Genomic DNA, 23,673 nt, shown 5'->3' with positions numbered 1-23,673 from the left:
TCATGTTTTGTCACAATTATCTTAAAGTTCATTTAGTTGAATTTTTTACATTGTTCCGCAGAAATAATGTAAAAACCAAACATGAGCTCCAACTATAGATCTTGCAAAATGTATTATCTATGTACCAATCATATTGCTAGGTTTTCTTAATATGCTTTGCTTTATGAAATGAAAGCAAACTCATACACAAAATTAGCCTACATTTCCAAAACGTTGTTCTACCTAACAAATCTTCTCTTATAAGCAAGTTTTTTTTCTCTCCAAACCAGTGCTTCTGAGAGTTACTTTGAAAAATTACACTGATTTTGTGTACATTCGCATCACCATCAACAGTTACCTTGTTATCATAAAAACGCTTGTGTCTTCCATTTCCAAATAAAATTAATAACATATTTCAAAGAAGGGCCACAGGATTATCAAGAATGTGATCATCACTATTTTAACTGATTGTCATTTCCTTTCTCTATAAACTGCATTTTTTACAGGATTTGTCATTCATTTTTGCATTTTGTCACCACCACCTGTGGTGTTGTGGTATATGTTTATGAGGAACATCTCTGTACAACTGACCAAGTATATATTTTTCCTGTGTCTTGCTTTCTTCAGTTCCATTTTGGTCTCACTCAAATGATATGTCATTTTGTACTAATGTAATGATGCCTTAAACGAATTTATTACTCAAATTTTACAATATAAAATAAATTACTTGGAAGAAAAGAAAAACATAATTTTAGTTTTTACTTATAATCTATGTTAAAGACTAGGATTTGTCCTAAAAGCCCTTAAGGAGCACATTCACAATGTGTCATTTGTCTCGTTGCAGGAAGGGCTTGTTTATGTATGAATGCTGATTGCATTATTACAGATCCAGTATTATAGTAGTGCATCTCTTGAAGACAGTGTCATTCAGTCAACATTAGTTGCAGGTATATTTTTTCAGCAAGCATATTTCTGTTACATATCTCTTGCTAATATCAACTCAACATCAAACCTGGCAGGTCTGGGAATTTCCACAATTTCTGTCTCATTGATCACTGGGATCATCTGCAACTTGCGAGGACCTAGTTAGTTAATACTGCTATATCGCCACAGAGATTCCTCGGATACACATTTTCAGATGAAAGCATGTTTCTTGATAGACTTTTCTATTTCTTTCACTTACATAATGCTGAAGTTAGTCTCTATATCTGAATAGTACATGCCTATAACATAGAGGATCCATGTTTGATCCATAGCACTAATATGGATTTTTTTCCTGGTGAGACAATTGGAACAAGTTTCACTCAGGCTTATGAGAATGACTGAGGAGCTACTAAGAGAAGAAGTAGCAGCTTCAATTTCAAAATATGGTCTCAACAGCTAGAAGAACAGGGACATAAACCACATATCCCTCTAACACTTCATTCAATCGTATTGTGCAATGATTGGTAATGTCTTGTGGTCTGCTGTGCCAGACTATGGAGTTATGTTATGTAATACTAAATCTGACATGACATTGGGTTTCATTGTTTGACCACTTGATCTTGAAAATCTAATTCTTGCTATATTGCAAGGCACTGTTGATATCCCACACAAAATATTCATAGTTTCTTTATATAGTGTACACTCCTGTTTACACAACTACACACGCAAAATTTGTTGTACTTCTGTTTTATAATCATGAAGACCCCCTTATTCAGAAAATGATGTTCTAGAATGGGAAGAGAGGTTAATAGTTTAACATCCCATCATCAACAAGGCCAAGAGAGATTGAGTGCAGGGTGTGGTGCATTAGACAAGCACTGAAAATGAAATCAGCTGTGGCCTGTTTCTCAAAAGAGCCATCCAAGTAATCACCTGAAGTTTTTTTTAAAGAAACCATACAAAACAGGCTTCAGCTTGAGTGCCCATCTGTGGATAGTTGGGCCCTTGTGGGCAAACAGCTGATGTGTAGCAAGTAAGGCAGCCGAGATATAGCCTATGTGGCTGTGCGTCCATGGGCAGGGGTGGCCATGTGGCTCATGCATCACCAAACATGTACTCTGGGCTGGCTGGCTGGTGTATAGCCTACACTACCTGCACCTGCCTGTGGCAAAATGAAAGGCTTTCATGGGATTTTGTGCCTGTGGGGCAGCCTCGGAGCAGCCTGACAAAAGACGTAAATATAGGTTGACAGAGAAGGACATGAATCTCACTTCTCTAGAATATGGATCTCCTGTCTACAATTGCATCTACATACCTCTCTACACCTACATCAGTATTGTGCAAACCACTGTGAAGTGCATGGCAGAGGGTACTTCCTGTCATACCACTTCTTAGAGATTCTTCTAGTTCCAATCATGTACGGAGCAAAAGAAAAATGATTGCTTAAGTGCCTCTGCAATTAATCTAATTTTGCCTTTGTGGTCACTTGTGGGTTAGTATGTAGTGGATTGTAGTATATTCTTAGATTCCTCACTTAACGCTAATTCCTGAAACTTTGTAAGATAAGGTGAATTGAGGCTTATTCTGAACATGTTGAAGTAGAAAATTTCTGAGCTATCTACCTTTTAGGGAATTGCTAGAAAGTTAATAAACTAGTTGCTCAGAATACAGCTGACTTGAGTAAATGCTGGAACCTCTTTATTTTTACTGTGAGCATGATAAAGAGAATACAAAAATAACGAGTGTGCCTTGTAACACACACTTCTTATAAAGATGCTAACAGCTTGTAGACCAAATAACAGCATCTGGTTGAACTGTGGCACACTATGGAGCACCACAAGGATATAAACCTTAGTCCTCTACTATTTCTCATATACACAAATGATCTATCTTTGTCCTCCGACAAAGAAAGTAGCTATACAATGTTTGTCAATGGTACAGGTTTCGTAACTGATAACAAAATATCCACTAACCTACAGACTAATGCAAACTAGCTGCTTGCAGGTATTCTGAAACAGTTCACAGTAAATTCACTTCTCATAAGCCTCAACATAACACTACATCCAGTTCCATTCTGACCGGGGACTGATGACCTCAGATGTTAAGTCCCATAGTGCTTGGAGCCATTTTTTTTCCATTCTGACTGTAGAAGCTCCCAGTAGTTTGTTATTGTACGCAAAGACCAGCAGATACACAGTGTACAAATACAAAGTTCTTCAAAGGGTAGATAGCTAGCTTAGAAGGGAACATCACATTCCCCAAATCTTGAAAAGGTTTACCACACGGATAATTGATTACATTGGAAATATTAGTATCACAAAGTCTGCCTATTTCAGTTATTTGCACTCAACTGTGTGATAATTTAATCATCTTCTGGGACAATTCACCAGAATCAACAAAAGCATTTACCATGCAGAAAGAGGTTGTCAGAATTATCTGTGGAGTGCCAAAAACTTCATGCCTTAGACTTATTAAGCAAGTGGAGATACTGACCATCACTCCACTTCAGTCATAACCTCCAGGCAGAGTGTCAACATTCATGTTGATGCATATTAACCCATTGCCCAAAATTGTTAATAAAAGGTTTATTGACTGGCTAGAATCATGGTTTCAATTACTAGCAAATTTTTAACAGCTGTGGAACTGAGTACAAAGAAAGTGTTTCATACATGATAATATTATGGAATGGATAGATTGCGACCCACCATATAGAGGAGATGATGAATCGCAGACAGGTGCAACAAAAGGACTGCTATACACGAAGGTGATTTGAAAAGTTCTGAGAACGCAATAGAAAAAAATTGCTTACATCACTGAATTTTTTTTTATTTTTCAATGTAGTCTCCTTGTAGATTAATGCACTTGGTCCAATGATGTTTCAGTGCCTTTATCCCATCTCGAAAATGAGTTTCCTCCAGGCTTGCAAAATAGTTGTCAACTCCGGCTATCAATTCTTTGTTTGAAGTGAATCTATGTCCACCAAGAAAAATTTTCAGTTTTGGGAAGAGATGGAAGTCTGACAGAGCCATATCAGGTGAATAAGGTGGCTGTGGCAACAATTCATACCTTAGTTCATGTAATTTTACCATGGTGATGGCACATGCGTGCAGGCGTGTATGGTCTTGATGGAAGATGACTTTCTTCTGTGCTAAACCTGGCCTTTTCTCACATATCTTTTATTGCAATTTGTCCAGGAGGTTAGCATACTATTCTCCAGTAATTGTTTGCCCAGGAGGGAGATAATCTACATACAGAATCCTCTTCGCATCCCAGAACACTGATGCCATGACCTTTCCCGCTGAAGGAATTATCTTTGCTTTCTTTGGTGGCTGAGAATCATGTTCCCACTGCATTGACTGTTGTTTTGTCTCTGGGGTATAGTAGTGCACCCACGTTTCATCTGTGGTCACAAACCGACGCAAAAAATCTTGTTTGTTTCTCCTAAAATGTGCCAAACATTGTTCCAATATGTTCAGTCTCATTTTTGATCCAGCACCAAGAGTCGTGGCACTCATCTTTCAGATAATTTTTCATTTCTAATTCTTCAGTTAAAATGTGATATATCCTTTCAGATGACATCTGGCACGAGCAGTTTCACGCACTTTCAATCGGCGATCCTCCACGACCATTTTGTGCACTTTTGCAACGGTTTCTGGCGTAGTGACACCTCTTGGCCAACCACTGCACGGATCATCATCTAAGCTCTTCTGACCAAATTTAAATTCATTTGTCCACTTGGCAACAGTTGAATATGAAGGAGCAGAGTCCCCCAGAGTATTCTAGAAATCGGCATAAATGTCCTTTGCTTTCATGCCTTTCTTTACGACGTACTTAATCAATGCTCGAATCTCGACTGCAACAGTCCAATGAATATCGCACAAACAACTGGTTGTGCTGGTACTGACCTTTCATGGTGATTCCGAGATCTTTTCAAACCACCATCGTATTTGAAATTTCGGCAAAGGTAGAAGACATACACACATTCACACAAGCACAACTCACACACACATGACCACTGTCTCTGGCCACTGAGGTCAGACTGCGAGCAATTGTGCCTGATGGGAAAACCAGTCTGCAGGTGCTGGGACTAAATGAGAAGGAGGCTGGGGTGGGGTGGGGAGGGGAGGGGGAGGGATAGCAGGGCTGGGGTGTGGGAGGGAGTAACGTTCCTTATGAGAGCATGGACATGATGGGGATAAGGTAGGACAGCTAGGTGCAGTTGGGAGATTTAGGGCGGAGGGGGGGGGGGGGTTGAGGAAGGGAAGGTAGTGGAAAAGAAGAAGAGAGATAGAGGAAGGGAAAATGACCAGTGGGTGCAATGGTGGTTTAGAAAGCTGTGTAGTGTTGGAGTGGGAGGAAGGAAGGGGATAGGTGGTTGAAGAAAAGGGACTAGCAATGGTTTAGGCCAGAGGGCTAATGGGAATGTAGGATATATTGCAGGGAATCCAGGGGGCTAATGGGAATGTTGAATATGTTGCAGGGAGACTTCCCACCTTTGCAGTTCAGAAAAGCTGGCATTGGTAGAAAGGATACAGGCTGTGAAGAAGTCATTGAAGTAAAGCACATTGTACTGGTCTGCATGTTAAGTAAGTGGGGGGTCTAGCTGTCTCTTGGCCACAGTTTGTTGGTGGCCATTCATGTGGAAGGATGGCTTTTTGACTATCATGCTCATGTAGAAAGCAGCACAGTGGTTGCAGCTTAGTTTGTAGGTCACACAGCTGCTTTCACAGGTAGCTCTGCCTTTGATGGAATAGGTGGTTCCTGTGATTGGGCTGGAGTAGGTGGTGGCATGACACTGTAAAGGACAGGTCTTGCATATATGTCTGCTGCAGGGACATGAGCCATGAGCAAGGGGTTGGCAGCAGGGGTAGAGTAGGGATGAAAAAGGATTCTGCATAGGTTTGCTGGATAGTGCAACAACACTGCGGGAGGAGTGGGAAAGATAGTGGGTAGGATATTCCTCCTTTTGTGGCACTATGAGAGGTAATCAAAATTGTGGCAGAGGAGGTGATCCAGTTGCTCCAGTCCTGGGTGGTACCAAGTCATGAGGGAAGTGCTCATTTGTGGCTGGACAGTGGGAATATGGGAGATAGTACATGATTGGAGAGACAAGGCACGGGAGATCTGTTTCTGTACAAGGTTGGGAGGGTAATTTCAGTCTGTGAAGACCTCAGTGACGGCCTTGTATATTTGGAGAGGGACTGCTCATCATGACAGATGTGATAGTTATACGTGGATGGCACCCGTCGAAGTGGAGGTATTGCTGGTGGTTGGTAGGTTTGATATGGACGGAGGTATTTAGGTGAGATGGAGTCAACATCGATGAATATGGTTTGTTACACTGAGGAGGGCCAGGTGAAGTGAATGGGGGAGAAGGTATTGAGATTCAGGAGGAATGTGGATAAAATGTCCTCAGTTTCATTTAATGTAGATCACAATGATGTCATCAATTAATGTGAACCAGGTGACAGGTTTGGGATTCTGGGTGGTTGGGAAGGATACTTTTAGATGGCCTACAAATAGGTTGGCATTGGATGGTGCCATGCAGGTGCTCATTACTGTACCACAGATTTGTTTGTAGGTTATGCCTTCAAAGGTGAAGTACTTGTGGGTGAGGATATAGTTGGGTATGATGACCATGAAGGAAGCTGTAGGCACTGAGAAAGGTAGTGTTCAATAGTGGCAAGGCCATGTGCACTGAGGTGTAAGGGAGGTGGCACCAACAGTGATGAGCAGTGCACTGTGTGATAAAGGAACAGGAACTATAGACAGTCGGTGGAGGAAATGGTTGGTTTCTTTTATACACAAGAGAAGGGCATGGGTAGTAGGCTGAAGGTGTTGGGCCATGACAGCAGAGATTCTCTCATCAAAACCAATTATATTCTCACCCACAATTACAACTCCTCTCCAAATATATCCAAGGACTCACTGAGTTCTTCCCAACCTTGTACAGAAACAGATGTCCGATGTCTCGTCTCTCCAGTCAGCTGCCACCTCCCACATTCCCACCGTCCAGCCACAAAGAAGTACTCCCCTGATGACTCAGTACTACCCAGGACTGGAGCATCTGAATCTGTTGACGGGCAAGGTTTTGATTACCTCTTGTTGTCACACTATCCTTCCCACTCCTCCAACAATGATATTCCACCACCACCAAAACCACACAATATTCTTGTCCATCCCTACACCACCCTTGCTCCCAATCCCTTGCCTCATGTCTCATGTGCCTGAAATAGATCTAGATGCAAGACCTGTCCTATACGTCCTCCCACCACCATCTACTTCAGTCCTGTCACATGCTTCACCTATCCCATCAAAAGTGAGTCCACCTGTGAAAGCAGTCACATGATCTACAAACTAAGCTGCAGCCAATGAGCAACTTTCTAAGTGGGCATGGCAACCAAGCTGTCTTTCTGCATGAATGGCCACCAACCAAACTGTGGCCAAGAGACAGCTAGACCATCCTGCTGCTGAACACACTGCCAAATACATTGTGCTTCATTTCAATGACTGCTTCATGGTCTGCACCATCTGGATCCTTCCTACAAACAGCATCTTTTCTGAACTGTGCAGGTGGGAAGTCTACCTTCAATTTATCCTACATTCCTGTTAGTCCCCTGGCCTCGACCTCCTCTAGCCCCCGTCCTTCAACCACCTGTCCCCTTCCCTGCCCCTACTCCAGCACTGCACAGCCTTCTAATACACCAACACACTCACTATCTTTTTCCCTCCGCTATTTCTCTTGTCTTCCATCCCCTGCCCCTCAACCTCTCATCTGCACCTAGCAGCCCTACCCTGTCCCTACCATGTCCCTTAATGTTCCCACAAGGAGCATTACACCCTTTCCCACCTCTACCCTGCTATCTCTCCACTTCCCCGCCCCAGTCTCCTCCTTAGTATCAGCATCCAAGGATTGCTTCTCCCATCAGGTGCAGTTGCTCACAGCCTGGCCTCAGTGGCCAGAGACAGTAATAGAGAGTGTGTGTGTGTGTGTGTGTGTGTGTGTTTCCTACTTTAGAAGGCCTTTTGACCCCAAGCTCAAATGTATAGCAGTCTTTTTGTTGTGCCTATCTGTCACCCAAAATCTCCTCTATATGGTGGGTAGCAATATGTCCTTTTTAAAATATTGTCATTATTTCATCCTGGACTTTCCATCATTTGCTTCCTAGATGATAGTTACCAAGTAAGGAGAAGCAGCGGATCAGCTCAGGCACATGCAAATTCTTAAGATCAGTTAATGGGAGGAGAGGATGCAGAGCATATGAATGGTAACAAAGATAACAAGATCTTACTTTTATGTGACAGAAATGCTTTACAACAGTACTAACACTAAATACTACATGCTTGTGACAATTTGCTCTTACTGACAGATTCTTGATTGTGATTTAGGAACCTGAACCTGTGCAACGTTTATGCATATGATGCATGGGGGAGACCAAATGTGCAAATGACCATATGGGACAATCTTTTTGAAGTAGTTTCCAGTATTGAGATTCGAATGACAAATTTCCCAGGAACCTAACACAATGAGATACACAGACAATGTGTAAAGGATATTACTAGTATTTTAGTAGGTAATTCATATACAATATTGAGTGGGTTATATTAAGTATAGAAAGTGGTTAAATAAAATCATAGCCATTTGTAAACAATCAAAAGAAAGATAACATTATGTCAGAAGAAAAATATTTGTAAGGTGTTTTAGATAAAATTGTTCAGTTGCAGAAACTGGCAAAGATAGTATGAGAAATTTGTGTGTATATTGCAAGAGGTTTTTTTGGAAAGGAAAGATGTATTTGTGGTAGAATCAGTCTCCAAAATGATTCATTTAATGAAGAAGCTTACACTCTGTGGCAAGAAACATTTAACACAATATGAATAAAAACAGACAAAAGACAGAAATATTATTACTTCTTGGCATATGCGGCATGGACTGTACTGAATTGTAAGCTGAAACAGACATCAAAAGTGATGATGATGGCAAAGAATCATAAATAAAGAAAAAAAGCAGTGTGCTTTGTGGTGAAATTTAACAGTTCAGTTTTTTTGTCAAAACCTAATGGTGAATGTATCAACAGTCAATAGACAGTGTTATGTTAGCTATGAAGTGGTTGGTATAAAAGGGGGCTGGTTGTTCATCTCTCTTCTTTGCACATTTATTTTATCATACAAAAATGTAACAATTATTCTTGAGAATAAAATGTTCAAGCCACTTGCCCCCTACCCACACAAAAGGAAAAAAAAAATTTAAAATTGCATCAGAATCCATGTTTCGCTGTATGAAAAACTAACAACAATAGGTGATTATAAAAACATCAGGTGGAAAATTGCTTGTGTCCAAATGGGCAACTTGGAATAGGATTAATGTACAGTACCGATGTGTTGTTGTCGTCTGTTGTTGTGGTCTTCAGTCCTGAGACTGGTTTGATGCAGCTCTCCATGCTACTCTATCCTGTGCAAGCTTCTTCATCTCCCACTACCTACTGCAACCTACATCCTTCTGAATCTGCTTAGTGTATTGATCTCTTGGTCTCCCTCTACGATTTTTACCCTCCACGCTACCCTCCAATGTTAAATTTGTGATCCCTTGATGCCTCAAAACATGTCCTACCAACCGATCCCTTCTTCTAGTCAAGTTGTGCCACAAACTTCTCTTCTCCCCAATCCTATTCAATACCTCCTCATTAGTTACGTGATCTACCCACCTTATCTTCAGCAGTACCGATAAAGTGACAAAAATTCAGTTCAGTCTGCTTAGTGTTAAGAAATATCTCTCACTATTTAGATATTCAAAAAACAAAGATGTTGTGACTTACCAAATGAAAGTGCTGGCAGGTCAAGAGACACACAAACAAACACAAACATACACACAAAATTCAAGCTTTCGCAACAAACTGTAGCCTCATCAGGAAAGAGGGAAGGAGAGGGAAAGACGAAAGGATGTGGGTTTTAAGGGAGAGGGTAAGGAGTCATTCCAATCCCGGGAGCGGAAAGACTTACCTTAGGGGGCAAAAAGGACGGGTATACACTCGCGCACACACACATATCCATCCACACACATACAGACACAAGCAGACATATTTTTTGTCTGCTTGTGTCTGTATATGTGTGGATGGATATGTGTGTGTGTGTGAGTGTATACCCGTCCTTTTTTCCCCCTAAGGTAAGTCTTCCCGCTCCCGGGATTGGAATGACTCCTTACCCTCTCCCTTAAAACCCACATCCTTTCGTCTTTCCCTCTCCTTCCCTCTTTCCTGATGAGGCAACAGTTTGTTGCGAAAGCTTGAATTTTGTGTGTATGTTTGTGTTTGTTTGTGTGTCTGTCGACCTGCCAGCACTTTCATTTGGTAAGTCACATCATCTTTTTTTTTAGATATATTTTTCCTACGTGGGATGTTTCCCTCTATTATAATCATATTTAGATATTCATGAATAATGCTAACATATCTGCATAGTTTCATTCCCTAATATCTCATGTGGTATTCTTGTAAGGGAACACATCCAACACGAATGAAGTATTTACAATGCAAAATTGTGCAACAACACTGTTATGCACACTGATGAGTAAATATGTTTTAGAGTTCTCTACAAATTCCTACAAATTCTTACACTGTAGTGTGTTTACTTTTTAATGTTATTAGTGGCAAATGATATAAGTCACTTTGAGGTGACTTGGGATGTACATGACAACAACAGAAGAAACAAAAATAATTTCCTTCTTTTCCTTATACGCTACAGTCTGGAGCCGCGCGACCGCTACTGTCACAGGTTCGAATTCTGCCTCGGGCATGGATGTGTGTGATGTCCTTAGGTTAGTTAGGTTTAAGTAATTCTAAGTACTAGGGGACTGATGACCTCAGAAGTTAAATCTCATAGTGGTCAGAGCCATTTGAAACATTTTTTCCTTATACTGTTTATGTTCTAGCCTGGAGTTCCCATTGTTTGCTTAAGTATAATTATGTATATTTTAGATTGTACCATATTCCTGATGACCCTTCCAGATGATAGGATCTAGAGAACACAATATTATGTGAAAGAATGATTAAATATATGCCAGAAGGTAAAATGTCCAACCTATATTTGTGGGCAGTACTTGGATTTTAACAGGCAACATACCAGCCTAGCTAGACAAGGATGAGGTATGACTCTTTGAATGACCATCCCAGCAATTATAGAAAATGATTTAGAAAAACCACATAAAACTTGAATAAGGAAAGCGAGACACAAATTTCAGGACCACTCATCCTGAGCATTAATCTGGTTTCTTAACTTGTGTTTTAGTGAATCGTAGCCTAAGAAGACACAGAGTCTATAATAACAAGCAGGCAATGGACTGGATGTGGGATTGGCACATATTGTAGATGATTCAGGAAATGTAATATATGTAATACATAACTGAAGATTTTTGTGTAAAGAATTGTAAATATTCACCATGTAGCGGAGATGTTGAGTTGCAGATAGGCACAGCAAAAATACTGTCACAAAATGAGCTTCCTGCCAACAAGGCCTTTGTCAAAAATAGAAAAACACACACACACACACACACACACAAGGCCACAGTCTCTGGCAGCTGAAGCCAGACCAGTTACATTCCATCCTAGATAGAGGAACATCATGAATTTTCCATTGTTTGAGTTATCAATATTGATTTACTGTGGAAGATACATCCATTAGGTTCCAGGAGGCCAGACATAATAGGCTGACTAAGATGAAAGAGGAGAGAGGTGCTATGATTCTTTGTAGAAACAGCAGTGAGAAAACTTAGCACACACTGAGACCTGATCGATAAAGGACTCTTGTAACTGATGAACACACCAGACATCTGATGGATAACTATTTGAAAACTTGCATAGGGGAATTTTCCATCTTCCTTGGACTTAAATACTTACACCAACATGACATCAGCTACTTGCTGCTTCTATAACACCATTTTCCTCTCTTTCACTTTTTCTCTCGTAATACATGCATCTACACCAGCTCATCTTCTTAATTTTGTTTCTTTGTCCCATCCACTCTGCCCTCTCATTTTGCATATGTCATATATTGCCATTCTGATTTCTCATTCATCACTTACACCACTTTCTTTTTCTTTTCTTTTTTTTCTTTTCTTTTCCATCTCTGTCCATCTATAACTCTGTTCACCATTTTTCACTCAGTTTATATTCTCCACACACCTGTATCATTGATTATTTTCATCATGGAACTTTACTAACACCTGTCCTGAACATATCGTGCAATGCATTACTTCCACTTTTTTCTGTACTGCTGTCATTTCATATAGTTCTGCTGCTGATTTGTTCTTTTTTATTTCAAAGAATTGAAATAAGTTAACTATAAAATGTAGACATTGTTAATTACTTTGGCCATAAATACTTGAAAAGACTATGCAAATACAACATCTATCTAATTTTGAGTCATTGTTATAATTTTGTATACTATAATAATATATGATTTGAATGGGAGAATTAAATGGTTTCCTGCCAATGAGGCAGGTGATGAACAAAGTAGCTGAACAAAGTGGAGTTTTTTTGTATGTTCACAGCGAAATTACATTCGTGGAGAACAAGAGAGTTGCATTATTCTGTTTTTCTATTTCATTTATCAATAGAGTTTGTAACTGTGGTAACACTGAATAGTTTGTGTGGAAGTCAGAACCACTTTTACTACAAATCTTAGAGGTTTAGGCAAGATCAATAAAATGACTGATGATAAGATTTTTGGCCATCTGTCTACAACATTTATGAAGAGTTTTTTTGACTGCTGTTTTGTGTGCTGCAAGCAAGCAATCTGTATTTGTGTAGATTTTGGATCACTGACAAGAATTCACATTTTAATGTTGACTACCAGTAGCACAACAACACAAGAGAAATTTTATACAGTGTGATGAAAGGAGAAATAACTGATGAAACATAAAATTACTCAACAAAGAAACTTTGAACATGGAGTGCCAAGTTGGAACTTTTACCAGATTTGCCTCTGAATCCATTTTGAGTCATTATAACAGATTCAGCTGGGATATTTTAGAAATATTGTCAAAAGTAAATTCTGTTGTCAACTTAAGCTTGCTGCTAAAATGCCTAGAAACGGTTATTTCAGGTGGAATCAAAAAAGGTAAGTTAAAATATAGCCACAGCACCAGTTAAAGTCACTTAATCTTCATGTAACTTAATTTTTTAAACAGTTCTAGATGACACAAAAATGGTGAACATGAAAGGAAGAAATCATTTACCAAAGATTTTGAGAAGTAGAGTTAGGAGCTATCTGGAACACAATGTGTAGAGATAGATATAACTACAGAATATCAAACAATCATTCTTCCAATACTTCATACATGAAGGAACAGGAAAAAACCCTAATACTAGCACAATGGAACATACCCTCTGCCATGCACCTCACAGTGGTTTGCAAAGTATAGATGTAAATGCAGGTGTAGATCATTTATCCAACACAGAAAAATCTGCATTAAAAGTTAATCATAACATAGACCATGAAGAGACTGAGGATGATGCTGACGGTGAAGAAGGGGATGCAATCCCAAAGAGTATAGTGATGATAGATGACTGTGTTTACTGGAGAAAAAAAATTGTGATTCAGAAACAGACAATAAAGCACAATTCACATCCTGGCCACATGATCAGAGTAGATTCTACTGTTGTTTCATAATGCTGATAATGGTCATAAGTCATTTGGTGTCTGTGATGGATAGTCAGCTAAAAAGTGGATCTTAGACATTCAGAAAACAAATTTTTTGATGTGTCTGAAACAACTGCAAATGTCCATTCTTGCAACAAAAGAAAAAGTAGCTTAAAGACTTGGATAATGTTTTCATTCACTGTGCACAGAGTCTTATGTTGTGAGTTGCAATAACAAAAGCTTTGCAAGAAGAATTTGAGATGAAGATTAGTGGTGCAGACATCCACAACTGCTGTCTTGATTAAAGTAGAAATGGGGAGAGTCCCTTCATGAGTATTTTCTCGTAACTTAAGGAGAGGTGATATTGATAACTACTCGCTATTCCAATATGTGATAATATAGTAGATGATGTAGGCACAAGAATCAGTAATCAAGATCTTCAAAGAATGACCTTATGGCATTTTTTGGAGAGAGACTGAATTCTTTTCAAGATCAACAACAGAGGAAGGATTTCAGTGACCCTATGCACTATGAAATGTGAAACGATCAAGTTTGAAAGCTGAGAAAGGACATTATGTTATTAAGTGATTTGAAGAGGAAGGAAAACTGGTGGGGGGTTAATGGTTTCTTCCTGTCAATGAGGCATGTGATGCACCAAAGCACTCAAATAATGTGGACTAGTTTTTGTACGTTTATGGAGAAGAGATTTATTGCATTGTCCTGGTTTTCATTTTTTTTTTTTTTTTCATTTATGAATAAATTTTGTAACTGTGATAATAATTGTGTGATATTCAGAACAGTTTTTCCAGCAATAACAACAGTAATTTCACTCAATGTCAGACAGCCAGACATGTGAAACATCTAAGTGGTATGTAGCTATGAATGGAAGGACCTACAAATAATAAAAACTGACAGAGAAAAATCATTACAGAAATTAAAGGTTTGAGATTTTTGTGCAAATGTAGAAAGAAAGAGGAAAATGGTATTGAAATATCATGATCGTGTAGCTAAATGCATACCTTTACAGTGAATACTGAAAATAAATAAAACTAACTTTTACTGTTTGCCTACGTGAAAATGATAAATAACATAAATATTGCTTTAGCCAGTGGATTTGATTCTGAGGGCAATGTGACTGACTATATGATTTAAAACAGATTCAGGCATGCCATGAGAGAAGACGGTCGTTATTGACTTGATATAATGCACTAGGGTGAGAAATGGTTTGATTATTCATCAGAAATGTCATCAGAAAAGATTCTAATGGAAGAGAAGCAAAACCAATGCCAGCAGTCCAGAATAAGAAAAAAATTCAAAATAGATTCAGTGACAAAGGAACAAGATGTAAATGCGACCCAAAAAAGAGGAATATCATTACTAAAATCAATGTTTCCACACAGACCTGTTATATTTAAGTAATTGCAGAAAACAGCAGAGATACAAATGTTTTCACCCTGTGGTAATAAAGAAATATTTCAGATTTACACAATAACGATATCCCCGCAACTAAATATGTCCATGTAACAGTTCTAGAGAGACAAATATCTGTAACACCTCTGGGGTCACATAAAATCATTTATTTTAAAAGTGAAGTTTACGCTTCAAGGTACTGGAAAACAACAACAGGAAACACTTCATGGTAAATGATAACAGCCAAACAGATGCAGGATAAAGATTTATTAAAATCCTTGAGCACAGTTCTGGTGTATCTAAATATACCTTAATCAGAAGCAAAACACATGAAAATCACATCCTGCAGTGGAGATACATAAAGCAACTGTGCCAAAGGCGTCGTCAGTAGTTAAAATATCATCTCCATTTTTATGTATCTCCACTGCAGGATGTGATTTTAGTGTATTTTGCTACTGATGAAGGTATATTCAGGTATCCCAAAACTGTGGTCAAGGATTTTAATAAATCTTTATCCTGCAACTGTTTGGCTGTTATCATTTACCGTGAAGAATTTCAACAGTTGCTGTTCAGCCAATGTTTAAAATCTTGAAACAGGAAACACATTACTTATAGGACAAGGGAAAAACACACATAACTAACTGCGATAGAGATGCACATTGAAAACCAAGTTTCCTTGGGATAATTAAAAGAAAATATTTTCAACTACAGCATGCAAAAAATTATGTTGATTTCAGAGATCAGATAACTCATAGACAAGAAAAAAATGTAATTGTCATATAGCACTGTTGGCTGGGGTATCTCATAAGATGGATTCAGCTGCCTATTGGAAAAGGTGTTCTTTCTTCTTGCATATTGGCCTCTTTCCTTGAGTATATAAGAGGGCATATTTGTAGAGTGTAGGTGACTGTAATGGATGAGTGCATAGTGTATTTTTATGCTTGTGTTGTACGATGAAGATGACAAGTGAAGGGAGAGGGTGAAATCTCGACCCACCACATGGCCTAGTGCTCTTGAATAACACCAAGCCACACACCAAGCCTAATGTGCCCATCCAATGGATGGAGCACCGCCAACAGTGTTACATGCTCTTGCTTTGTGAGAGACCGTGAAGAGGTTTAATCTTGGACATTGGTGCAAAGACTGGTGGTCAGGAATATCACCAACTCTCCTCCTTTTCCCTGCCAAATACTGACAGTCAAAATTTCATCCGCCACCAGGATTTGAAGTCATTTACATTTGAGTCAAGTGCCACCCCTCGTGATGACTGGCTGTTGTGTGATGTCCTTAGGTTAGTTGGGTTTAAGTAGTTCTAAGTTCTAGGGGACTGATGACCATAGATGTTAAGTCCCATAGTGCTCAGAGCCAAGTGCCACCACACAGGCATGCATTAGCAACCTCAGCTACAGAGGAAACAAAAAAGATTTGGAAGAGACAAGGGTATGCAATAAAAATTCTCATTTTAACCATTTTGGTTGTATCAGTAACTAACTGTACTACTGCTTGACAATAGTAGCCTATTTTTTGAATTACTGGTTGTATTCTTAAATTCATAATGGGGACAGTAAATGACTGATGTTGTCCATTTCAGCCCGGAGCAATGTGTATGGTATCATGCACATGTTGATTATTAGGAAATATACAGATGGAGTGTCCTGCGATACAGTCCTTCGTTAACAAAGTTCATAGGTGTTCTAGATGGACAAAACTTTTGAACTGAGGTGAAGAAACTTTTGAGATGGTTAAAAAAAATGCTACACTGAAATGTATCACAAGATCTAATTGGCAAGCAGGAACTAAAAAGCAAATCCTTATTTTCAGTTTTTTAAAAATTGTCACTAGTAATTTGTTTTTCCAACATTTAATACTCCACTTTTTTTAACTTCCTGTCTTCCAGGGCAGTTTCAACTTACCAATCTAAAAATGTTTTCTGGTATCAGAAGTGTAGGCAAATATTTTGATATTTATTGCAGTATTGTGAATATTAGTTAGAAAATTAATAATGTTATTACAGCAGATTTATCAAAGGCATAAAATGAAATAGATGACATATTCAAAAGATACTTCAAGTAATCTGAATCAGGGAGTGAACTACTTAGTCTTTCTATCAAATGCCTTAATATCATGAAATTGGACTAACAAGTCCTGCAGGCACTTTAGAAAACAATGTATATTTTAAACAATGTTCCAGTCATTCAGTACATAATAACTGCTAGCTTCCAATAGTAATAAGTATTCTCAAAGTACGTAGCAACAGGTGAACAACTGTTGAATATCATAAAAAGTTCTTTTTTCAGTGCAATATATTTCCTGCTGCTTTACATAAAATAATATAATACAGCCTTTTTAGTGTGAGTGAATATAGCAAATAAAGTGCCCTTAATAAACAATATAAGCCTCACATCATTAATATTATTCTAGACCTGCTCCAGTAAGTGGTAAATCCTACTCCACCAATCAGAGGCCACCTATTAATAGTCTATGTCACATACCTTTTGAAAGGCAGCCACTGTTCAGCATTTTATGTGGGCATGCCAACCAATTAGCTGTCAATGAGAATAATTATTAGTTTTTAACATAGCTACAGTAGCAGTTTATCATAGATGCATCCCTGTGGTAATGCATATCTCAATTTTTTTTCATGGCTCTGATGATTCTTTTTCATGATAGGAAGTATGGAGCATTGTTTATGAACTAATTAATGAATGAATGCCAGGGATCTACTATGGTTGTACCCAGCAAAAAGAAGTTATTTATTTATATATCTTAGGATGTTCCAATCCTTGTGTCTTTAGATTCATCTTCATAAATCTATGGCCTCACACCGTTGCTGCTATAAAATTAGGATAGCTTCACCTCACTATTAAGTAAGGCAGTGATTACTGATTTTGGATAGTTAAGTTACTAATGCAAGAGTTGGTAGAGTGATTCAAGTAATGTTATAAGAAAGGTTAAAAGCAATGAATTACAGATAATAATGACAATATCAAAGGGCTCACAAGATGTGGTACATGCGAAAAGGAATAAAATGTCTGACAAGTCAAGCTATCAAAACATTATTTTCTGTGAGTAAGTGCGGGAGCCTACCTTTTATATGAGAAGTCCAAAATCTTTCAGTTCTACTTCTGTCTGTAACTTCACAAACAGTTTTTCTCATATACATCAATCTAACCTTGCAGCTCAAAGTGTGCAAAATATAATAGTTCAACCAAAGTTCTATTACAACCATTTAAAGTTCTGAAATGATGAGATTATTAATTTTCTTCGTGGTTGTGCTTTAGAAAATTGGTTGTGAAACGGATTTACATGTGAGAATATTTCTATGTATAATCAAAGGAGTCACATGTAAAAAAGTAGTAATCTGACTACTTAATACACATCACATGACTTGCAAAGAATTGCTTCAACTTTTCATTGAGGACTCTTACAATTTTGATTTGGAAATTTCAGAATTGTTCACAAGTGAGAAGTACTTGAAAGAAAAAATATCTTCCTGATCTAAGAAGCTGCTGTTCAAAATGCCAAAACTAGGGCTGAAGTTCTTGATTTTATCTACATTATGGAAAGAAAAAGGCTGTTGTTATAACTTAGAAACTTTGTTAGACTTTTTATGTAACCACAAGACAAAATCTAAAAGCCTGATCATGATGGCTATCTATCAGGACAACATCAAAATCCCTCAAATGTCAATGCACTTTTTTAGTACAAAGTAAAGATGACATGATTGCCAAGGAATGCTTTAGGGCTTCAGTTGGACAGGCGACATATAAAATACTTATAAGTAATTTTACCTAGGTATCTGTTTATGGGTTTTGATTCTCCCACAGTCAAGCATCTTAATTTTATAAATTTGCCTGCGTCTTTGTGGATCTTCCTCATATAGCCTGAGGATGGAAATTACATGCAGACGAAAGAAACATAAATGAAGTTACACTGCAAGTTTGGAACTTCATTAAACATTTACTCTCTCGCACATTAGCATTGTAACTTGAAGCATCAACATCATTAATCCCTTCTAGATTTACCAGTGCTTTCTAAATTCAAGATCATGTTGCAGCTTCTCAATTGTCATACTTCTTATATTTGTGGAAGCAAAAACATTGATTAAAAATAATCAAATTTTAATTTAGTATACTAAGGAAGAAAAGAGCATCAAAATAGCCTTTATTTTAGCCTAATCCTTGAGGAGGAGAAGATAAAGAAGAAGAAGAAGAAAAAGGAGGAGCAGTTGATGGTTTTTAATTGGAAAAGATTCTAGTATGTAAATATCATGAATTGTGGAAAATCAAATATCATTAACAACATTCAGTACTTCCTTTTATTGCAGTAAAAACTGTATGGCTAATCATGATGGACAGTCAGAATGTAAATAATATGATTTCATTCATGTTATTCTACAAAGATCATCAACAACCATGGGTGAGGGTTGCAAAAAATATAGTCTAGGAATTTCACAAAAGAGTATTAGTCAAGTTCCAAGTGGAGATTTAAAAGAAAATATTGTTGTGAATCATCTTTTTAGTATCCTGCACCATAATAATGAGTACGATGAGTGCTCGTGAAGTTCTTATTGTGGTTTATGATAGAGTGCAAAATGAGAGAAAGGGAATACACAGAATTTGATGCTACATGACGTACTTCTGTAAAAAACGGAACAAAATCTGCTGGTGATAGCATCATAATTTGATGGAAGGATCACCAACGACAGTGCACTTTACCCCTCCTATCATAAGGCACTGCAGGAATGCTTGGAGTGTGACCCAGCTAAGTGGTGTTTATTTGATGATCAGGCAGGACCACATGCAGAGATCCAAATTTCTCCCATCACAAGTATTTGAACTGTTGATCTCCACACTTCACTGCATTACACTGACACACATTACTGACCTGTGCCACAGACATGGTTATTGGTTGAAACAGAAAACATCAACTCTGTCAAAAGTCAGTGCAGTTCTAATAGAGGAAAAAAACATGCCTCCTGTGTAGGTGTACTAATATTTGTGTGTGTGTGTGTGTGTGTGTGTGTGTGTGTGTGTGTGTGTGTGTGTGTGTGTAGACATAGTCACTTCATAAAGCATATTGTATGTAATCCAACACATCATTTGTTATGTGATGTTAGACATGAGGTGTGAGTAACTACCCTGAATGCAACATAGAAAGCGTTTTTTAATAACAAAAAGAGCAGTATGAAATAAATGGAAGTACAGAGTTACATAAAACATCTTACAATTTGCAGCCAATATGAAGATACAACAATTATATTGCCAATGACGTGCCATCAGTTGCCTGGTAACACACACAAAAGCATACTCGAATACCTGTGGCTTGACCATAAACAGCATTCTTCATCACCAGAAAAGTTTGTGTCTTCTTTCTACACTTTTAATAATGTTGTCTTAACATTCATTTTTATGATTTTAGATGACAAGTGCTAGTGAACAAACCAGTTGCTTTTTCAAATTTATCATATTCATCAACTGATATTTCAGTTACTGAATGTGTACACTCCTTACATTTTACCATCAATACTGTTCAAATTTATATGTTATAATGGAATTAATACAGAAGTCACAATTAATGTGATATTTCTCCACACAAAGAAAAAGGATAGTTTCAATACTCGAGCATATATATTAAATGTCTAATTCAAAGCATCTCTATGGCGCATTGATATATGATCTGTCACACATCCTCTGGAGTGTGTTCATGTGGCACGGTCTCTGGTATACAACACAGTTACTCCTCTTGAATGTCAGAACTTAAAATATTCTGGAACTGATTCTGCAGTGACAACAAAAGGTCAGGTACCTAGACTTACAAGCATACAGAGCTTCGTCTTACGGATATACCTCTGTCGTACCAGTAAGCGAGTCTCATTAACTCGCAACTGTCGGTGCTGTTCCGGCCGGCGTGGAATCTGCCATCGCGTCCTAGCTACAAGCAGCACGAGGTGACGGGCAAAAGACGAGGGTTTAGCGAAAGATAAGCTGGTGGCAACATGCAGGCGTCGGGCGTTAGGCCATGCAACAGAAACAGCAGAGGCAGCCCGGCCAAGCCAACACCAGCACCAAGGTTACCTTAAAAATCAGATTGCTTTTGCTGAACTTTGACTTCTTTGGGGCATCCGTGCTGAGGCGTCCCCTCCTTTCAGTGCGCTTTTTTTGGAGATTCTGCAAGATCTAGAAAAAAAGAAGCAGGAGAAAAACACACGATAGAGAGCTCAAGCCATCACGAAAAACATACACTGAACTGGTAGGTATCGGGGAAGATTTTTTTAAACGCATTTTTGAAATAGAAATTTTAATGTTTTAAAGTGAAATTTGTGACAGGTATTATCAAAAAGAGATAGAATACAGTTAAGAGACAGTGAAAGAGCACAGCAGAGTTTTAGAGGAGACATGTGCACTGTCGAAGAGATTTATGCGTTTTAATGAATGCAACATCCAGCTATTTTCTAAGTTTTAGTAGGAATGTTTGAGAGGGAGGGCAAAACATACAAGTACATTTCATACCATTTATGTGGGGATAGGTACTGGGAGGACTAGGGCAGGGCGGAAACATCAAGCAACCCCATGCGAAAGGCAGTGCAAACGGGCGGAGAAGAGCATGCAAGCACATCCAGTGAGGGAGGTAGCGCAGGCGGCTGTCTCTCCGACGCCCCCCTCAGCGCGCACCCTGCTGCCTATCACCTACCACCTGTGACTCGCTCTCTAGATTTCTTATCCCATCTCACTTCTCGCGCCTAAGCCAGCCGACCTGTCGTTTGGTCCTCGAGCAATGCAAGTGCAGCCAGTTGGTCTTGCTAGGCCCTCCATCAAACAAGCTACAGCACAGCAAATACAAAGTGTGTCTACAGTCTGCACCAAGCACAAGGTAGCTAATGAACAACTGTACCTCAGACAGGAATAACGTATCCCATCTGTCATGGCTGTGACGTGCTTACTTCCACGGGCCTACCTTTGCCTTTGCTGTGGTACATTACTCAGAAATGAAAACTTAACCTCGTAAGTGATCATAGCACTCTAATACCTCGTCGAATATGCTCCAGATGTGGGTTATCGATAGTGACAGAGACTGCCACCATGAGCTTCATCACCCTAGAGTAAAAATGTAATCATTATACTACAATGAACTCCAGTTGGCCTTTTAACTCATAATAGTGAGCATAATTACATTTTAAAAAATTGGGGCAATCCATTGATTGTTAAGTTTATGCACATATATAATTTGAAATTTAGAGAAAGGATTAGTTCATATAAAATGCAAAACATGAGTATTACGGTGATACTGTTGAAGAGAATTCCCTGTTCGTTACTCCACATAAACAGCTGACTGCTAAGTGGTTTCATTCTGTAATATGAATACTGCAGGTGATGATGGACTAGACCCAAATTCCATCATGATTACAAAAAAGCTTTGGGTCATACAAATGTGTTTGACAGTTGTTGTTAAACTTGAAAAATGTAGGGCAATATGAAGTAACTCTCAACTAGGAACTTATGTTCGCCAACAAAAACCTTAGCCAGTGAGTGACAATGGTCCCAAAACCTGTCTTTACTACGAATGTGTTGAGTGTTACGCAAAGACATTGATTTTGTTTGTGTAGTAGTTTCAAATGTGATCTAGTGCTGTTTCAGACAGAGGCTGGGTAGAACATTCAAATATCAGATATCGGCTTTGGCGCATGATGTGATAATGATCTGGTGTGTGTCGTCATTCCTGTGAAAAGAGAGACAGAATGGAACACATGATAATTATCTTGCTTCTACATTATTTTTTGGAATGTACAATGTGGCACGAGACTGTACTCTACTAGCCAGGTGTCTTTGTTAGACTGGACAACGACAGTTTTGTAATCAGTAGGCAAAGCCAACACGATTGATTTATACTAATAACTTTCATTCTTCTCATGACACCTATCTGACACATTTTGGATTTCAATGACTGGTTTATGTCCGCCATTTTAATGATGTCATGAATCAAATTACACATATGTTATTAAATGACACACACCATTCACCAATGGGGTGTGGGGCTGCCTGTTTTGGGGGGATACTTTTCATTCTATAGGGAGACTCGGCTGTTCACGCAATGACCCAAGTAGGTCCGGGACTTTTCAGCCAAATACCACGAGAGATGGCTATGGGACACAGGGAGCTCTGCCTGAAAATATTTGGAATTGTTTTTCCAGTTCCAACGTTTGCCTTACAGTCAAGGGAAACATCCAAAAAACTTTGTTCAGCATCAAGGTATTGGAATTATTTGTAATTTAATTCTTGCTCAATATGTCCTAGACAAAAAAATGTAAGCTCACTGTATGTGAATGTGATGACTTACTTGACATCTGAAGAGTACCTATGTCACTCCCGATCACTGGCAATGCTTATGTGGGCCATTTGTCCAAAGGTGGTAGTAAATCGCAAAAGGTTGGTAGTCATTTACTGATTGATGGCCAGGAAGTTTAGATTTCAAGAAAAAATTTGTGGGTAAAACCTACACTTAGTTGATAATAAATTGTATACCGGTTACCATACGGTATTCCTTAAAAGCAATCACGAGGACTATATTCTTGCAATCTGGTCATAAACTGACTTCCGGTCATATTTGCTAGTAGGCTAGAATTTTGGCACCAGTATGTTGTCCTCCCTTTATACCCAACACTTGTCGTTGACCTTCTGAAATGCCTTTGTATAATGCAGACAAAATTTTCATTACTTGTGCGCTTAA

The 23,673-nt window shown here is 38.6% G+C and overlaps 1 protein-coding gene across 1 annotated transcript in view; it reads right to left on the bottom strand.

The window, feature by feature from the left end:
• Positions 1-23,673, bottom strand: part of LOC126262768 (potassium/sodium hyperpolarization-activated cyclic nucleotide-gated channel 2-like) — a 292,876-nt gene that overhangs the window by 90,813 nt on the left and 178,390 nt on the right. Inside the window, exon 4 of the mRNA XM_049959582.1 lies at positions 21,024-21,125. Within this exon, the coding sequence (XP_049815539.1) occupies positions 21,024-21,125 (102 nt within the window). The remainder of the gene's footprint in view (positions 1-21,023; positions 21,126-23,673) is intronic.

The sequence above is a fragment of the Schistocerca nitens genome, chromosome 6 (genome assembly GCF_023898315.1).
Source record: "Schistocerca nitens isolate TAMUIC-IGC-003100 chromosome 6, iqSchNite1.1, whole genome shotgun sequence".
In the NCBI taxonomy this organism is placed as follows: Eukaryota; Metazoa; Arthropoda; class Insecta; order Orthoptera; family Acrididae; genus Schistocerca; species Schistocerca nitens.
This window is presented reverse-complemented; position numbering and strand designations above follow the sequence as displayed.